Here is a 5,663-nt window from a genome sequence, read left to right on the forward strand (position 1 = left end):
TTGGGGTACTTTGGAGCCATGGTTTAAGAGGTAGCACTTCCCCTGGGGAGAGTCACTCCAGGCCCCTCCCTGCCAAGCTGTACACCAGGGGCCTGTTTGGCTGGGGGAGGTCCCTGCAGTCTCCCTCACCTCTGTTTGCAAAGGGGATTATCAGCCAGGTCCCTGGGTCTAAGGAGCTGGGCCCAGGGTAGACAGGGAACTTGGGTCAGGGCGTCACTGCCATCGTTCAGGCTTCCAGGCTGGGGAAGAGCCTCCCTGGCAGCACAGTCCCTGGGAGAGATTGTCTCACTCAGTTGCGGCCCCTCTGCAGCCATAGCCAGGCCCCAGGCAGCTGGAGTACCCCCTCCTCAGGCCAGCACAGCCTCTGCCTCCCGACCATGCAGCAGCCTGGCTTTTTTGGGCCTGCAGTAGAAATTGACTCTAATTTGCAAAACTTGGTTCAAAACCTAACGGATATTTTAATTAAGACCCAGAAAATCCATCTGTGTAATTAAGCTCCCGGAAGTCACTGGGCTGCGTGTGATGAGTGTCCAGTTGGCACTGCATGTCCTCAGCCACCCACCAAGGCGTGACGAGGGGACGGCTGTGACGGGAGGATGTTGGCCTCGGGTGCACACAGGAAGCTGGCTGAGTCCCCCTGGGCTGGTTGTCCCCAAGGCAGGAAGGGCAGGGTGGCTCCAGGGTGTTTCTCTCAGAAACCAAGCACAGGCATGTGCACCTTCACACAGACCAAGGCCGGGTCTCAGGGCCCAAGAGCAGGACCCTGGGGTCCTATCCCTCCCAGGCATGTGTTTGGTGTGATGTGGGGAGAGGGGTAGCGGTGTATCTTAAGGATAGGAGCCCCCAAAGGGTGCGTGCTTGTAGGGATGGGTGGAGAACGTTCTGGGTGCCTGGGGTGTGCTGACGGGTTGGTTATTCCAGCCACTGTGGTGGTGTCTCTACTTCTCAGATGAGCCTGTGTTCATGGCCTCCCTGCTGGGTCCTGGGTCACTGTAGCCATGGCTCATGGCTGGTGTCCTGAGCTCTCAGGGGTACCTCAGGGGCACGGAGGTACAGTGGGAGCTTTGCTTGTCAGAGGTTTGAGAAGATGTAGACCCAGGGACGCCAAGCTGGCTGTCTTTGCAAGTTGCTGGGGCCCTGGGCTGTAGTTCCTGCTGGGGAGTGGGGCTTCCTACCCCCTGACCTGAGTAGCCTCTCATGGGCCCTGGCCCAGACCAGCTCCGGACACATCCACTCCACCATTGAGGACTGAGGTCCTCAGCTCTACCCAACGCCAGCTCCAGGGTCCAGACCTGATCCCCGCAAGAACCCCCCAGATCAGTAAATCCTTGTATTGGCCCCTTCCATCCATGTCCGGTGCCCGAGGACCAGCTCCCTTGGGTCCCTCAGGTGAGTCACCCAAGCCCCCAGTCTGTGCTGTGGAACTGGACAGTGTCGGCCTCATGGGTTCATCAAAATTCGAGATAGAGCCGTTTTGGCGCACAGTAGGGGCGGCATGGGTACTTGGTGCAGGTTTTAGCTGCAGCGCGCTCCTCTTCCCCAGCCCCACCCCCAGAGACACACACACAGCGGGCTGGCCTCCCGGGCTAGGCTGCAGGCCCCCCAGGCCCCGACTGTGCAGTCACCCCGTTAGACCTCAGCCAGTTCCCATGGGGCCCTCCGTGCTGCCCTAGCAGGACACCAGTTTCTGCTTCTCCACGGCCGAATCACAGCAAAGGCACTTGTTACTGAACGTGTAATTACATCGGTGGCTCTGTGCCACGCTGCACATCACGCCGTGGGCCAGGGGCTGCCAACATCAACTGTTGCCCTACCCCCGCCCCTGTCCCGGAGGCTGCGGGGAGAAGGGTCGAGACTGGCTTCCAGAGTCCCACAGAGGAGGGGTACACAGGATGTGACGACCTGCTTCTCATCGCTGAGCCCGTCCACCTGTAAATGTAGTGGCCCAGGGCCTCCACAGACCCTGTCCCCTCCATGATCCCATCACAGCACAGCCCTCGCCAGTTGGTCACCCATGGGATTGGAGCCCCTCAAAGGTGGGGCTGCATGGAGCCCCGGCCCCAGTGCCACCACATAGCTAGGCACAGGGCGGGTGCTCAGGGCTACCTTATGGAGCACAGCTTCGTGCCAGGCAGGGGTCCTGCTGCCGTGATCACCTCCTTGACGCACGAAACTTACCACCACGGGAACGTGGGGAGGGGAACATAAAGGCACTGATCTGAAGGTCGTGCTGCAGCTGTCACCCCAGTTCAGCGCCCACAGGCCAGGCAGGGTGGGGGCTCAGAGCTGTCTGCGGACAAGTGGTGTTTCCCCGAGCACCGTGCCCAGCTTCACTGTAGGCCGGGCTCTTGCTCTCTCCCCTGAGCAAGGCAGACGGGCAAGCCCACCTTAGAGTGGGCGTGGCTCCCGGTGGGAGGGGACCCTGACCTGGGGGTGGTGTGGGGGGATACATGAATTCCCCCGAAGCCCTGGGGCCCTCCCAGTCATAAAGGGTAGTTGCCTGTGTCCCCAGAGTTCAGGTGAACCTCAGCCATCCAGCTAGGGACCCCACACATAGCCCTGGCCCCCCATCCTGCCACAAGGCTCCCCAATTTCCTGGTGAACCAACTGTTGTAGGTGTGGGGTGCAGTCCTGCCCTAGGCAGCCACCGAGGGGACCGCCCCACACCCAGGCCTGCATGAAGCCACAGTGCCATCTGGTGGCCACTCCCTGAATGGGCGGGACTTCTCACTGAGGTCCTGGGTGGGCTCTTGTTCTGTACCCAGGGCCAGCACCCCACAGGGTGGCTGAGGCACCCGTGCTGGGTATGTGCAGTACCTGGGGATGCAGCACCTGCTGCTGGCTGAGCACCCTCAGGCCCTGCCCTGGCTGGGTGCCCTCCTGCCAGCAGGAAGGTGCTCCTGGACGTGGCCCTCCAAGGCAGCTTTTGCTCTCAGGCCCGACTGGCTGGTGGGGGTCAGGAGGATACAGGGGGTGTTCTCCCTCTGGCCTTCACCCACGTCCCATCACCCTTTATCCAAGCACGCAGTAGGGCTGCAGATCCTCTGGGCCCAGTCACTGCACTGACCCAAAGCTCCCCTCCTCCTCCTCCATCTGCTGGAGTCACATGGGGGTGGTGCAGGGCCATGGAGAGGGGGCTCTGAGGCCCCCCTCAATCTGAGGGCACCTGCAGCACCTGCTGGAGTCCAGGCTGCCTGTGAAATGCTCACCTGTGTGTGTGACCTGTTTGGTTGGGAGACACCTGGTGGAGGGGCAGCAGGTGGTCTCCAGCTTCCATCTCGAGTCCCAGCCTGTGCCTCAGTTTCTCCTCTGTGCATGGGGGTTGACAGCGGTAGTTGAGACTGGTGTCAGGGCTCTGTCCCTTAACACACAGATGATGGGGCGGGTGCAGGGGTGTGGAGGGCTTGGCACCCTGGCAGTGGTGGGGGGTTGGGGCAGGTCCTGGTGTCTAGCTCCTCCCCCCACCCCCTGCTTCCCCGTGGCTATCTACCAGCCTCCTTCATTGACCCTTAACCCAGTTGCCTGCCCCCACGTGGTTCGAGCACGTCAGCATGCTGGTCATCATGCTCAACTGCGTCACCCTGGGCATGTTCCGGCCATGCGAGGACGTCAAGTGCCGCTCGGAGCGCTGCAGCATCCTGGAGGTGGGGGCCCGGGCAGGCGGGGGCTGGGCCGACCCACTTGCCATGAATGACCCTTAGGGACACCCCGTCCCTGGGTGTGGAGAGCCCAGGTCCTGCTCTCAGACCCTCCTCCCACCAGGCCTTCGACGACTTCATCTTCGCCTTCTTCGCGGTGGAGATGGTCATCAAGATGGTCGCCCTGGGGCTGTTCGGGCAGAAGTGCTACCTGGGCGACACGTGGAACAGGCTGGACTTCTTCATCGTCATGGCGGGGTACAGCGCCGTCTGCCCACACCCAGCTCTGTTAAGCCGGGGGCCTGACGCACCTGAAGTGGCCCCTTGCCTGACCCCACCTGGCCAGGAACCCCACCCCTCAGACTCCACGGGTACTCGGGCCCCCCAGGAAGAGGGGTGCAGCAGGACCAGGCCCCATGCAGGCTCCTGAGGGGTCCGGGTGCAGCCTGGTCGGAAGTGCGAAGCCAGTGGGGCCTCTGCCAGAGCTGGGCACTCGTCCTGGGGATCCCTGGAGGGCGAGGAGTGCCCAGTGGTGATTCAGAGTCGTGCTCCTCCTGCCTCAGGGTCCAGCCTGGCTGGGTGCACGGCTTGGGGACCAGCTCTCCAGCGTGTGGTCCCCTGCTCCCCACCTGAACCTCCCTCCCTCTGCCCTCCCCCAGCATGATGGAGTACTCCCTGGATGGACACAACGTGAGCCTCTCCGCCATCCGAACAGTACGGGTGCTGCGACCCCTCCGCGCCATCAACCGTGTGCCCAGTAAGTGACCGCCCCTTCCGGACCTGGGGCCGGCCTTTGTGACTTGCCCGCTCTGCTGAGAGCCCTGCGGGGCCCCCTGGGACACGGGACCAGATGCCACGGTGCCGGTGTGGGTTCTGGACTGCTGGCCCCGGTGCTGGGGGAGGAGGGCCTCTGGGCCCTGAGCATTTGCCACGGTTGTCCTGGGAAGGGCAGGGCGGCCCTGGGCCACATCGGGGGTGGTGGCCTGCTGTGGGGCTCCTGACTCCTCGTCTGCACAGCATTGAGGGTGATGCTGGGGAGGCGGCCGCAGGCCTGGTGGCTTCGTTTTCTGGCCCATTTCCGTGGTTCTCCTGGTCAAGCTCTGCCAGGGGCCCATGGGCCTTCAGGGGCGTGTGGAGAAGCTGCTGGAAGCTCCGCAGCTGTGTGCTGGGACGATGGCCTGTCCTCACCGTCACCTGCCCAAGTGGGGATGGTTGGGGATTTTTCTGTCTTCGGAGTGTTCAGTGCTGTGACTGAATTCGGGGGGTAGGGCCCATGTGACTGTAAGGTTGTGTGTGTGTATGTTGGGGAGGGGAGGGGTCTGTGTGTACCATGTAGCTGTGTACACAGCCTCGCTGGCTACCCAGTGGCCTCGGCACCCACACCCTGGTTGTTAGGACTTGTCCTGCAGCCCTTCCTAGGAAGCCACGTACCCCCAGGGCGGGGGCTCCCTCCCCCCGGGATGTCCACTCCACCCAAGGGCAGGTTGTGCTGTGGGAAACCCCCCACCCTCAATGGAAAGACCGCTCTCCAACCCTATGCCGGCTGCCAGACCCCTAGGCTCCCCAGCGCGTAGGCCAGTGGTCGGCAAAATGCGGCTCACGAGCCACGTGCAGCTCTTTGGCCCCTTGAGTGTGGCTCTTCCACAAAACACTGGCTCTTCACAAAATACCGACTTCTGCGCATGGGCCACGAAGTTTCAATTGCACTGTACGTGCGCGCCCGCACGTGGTATTTCGTGGTATGCTTTAGGCAGACCAAGCCCAAGTTGCTGGGGATCCCCAAGGCCGCTGTTCCCGTGACGCAGCTGGGGCCACTGGACTCGTGGCCGGTCCTGGGCCTGCATGGGGCCTGGTCCTGGCCGGCAGCCTTGCTCCCTTCGATGTGGGCCTGACCCGAGGCGTCACTGTGCCTTGGGCCTGCTGGACGTGGGGCCAGGTGCAGTCCGGCAGAGCCCACTACCCATGTGAACAGTGGGACGCCTCAGAGGGGCCGGGCCCGGGGGCCTCTCCACAGGTCCCTGTGCC

At 62.9% G+C, this 5,663-nt stretch overlaps 1 protein-coding gene across 1 annotated transcript in view; it reads left to right on the top strand.

Moving 5' to 3' along the window:
* CACNA1H (calcium voltage-gated channel subunit alpha1 H) overlaps positions 1-5,663 on the top strand; it is a gene marked incomplete at its 3' end in the record, with an annotated part of 31,259 nt that overhangs the window by 688 nt on the left and 24,908 nt on the right. Inside the window, 3 exon segments of the mRNA XM_015565595.1 lie at positions 3,519-3,644; positions 3,763-3,896; positions 4,298-4,435. Coding sequence (XP_015421081.1) covers positions 3,519-3,644; positions 3,763-3,896; positions 4,298-4,435 — 398 coding nt within the window.

Source organism: Myotis davidii, unplaced genomic scaffold (genome assembly GCF_000327345.1).
Source record: "Myotis davidii unplaced genomic scaffold, ASM32734v1 scaffold100, whole genome shotgun sequence".
Lineage (NCBI taxonomy): Eukaryota > Metazoa > Chordata > Mammalia > Chiroptera > Vespertilionidae > Myotis > Myotis davidii.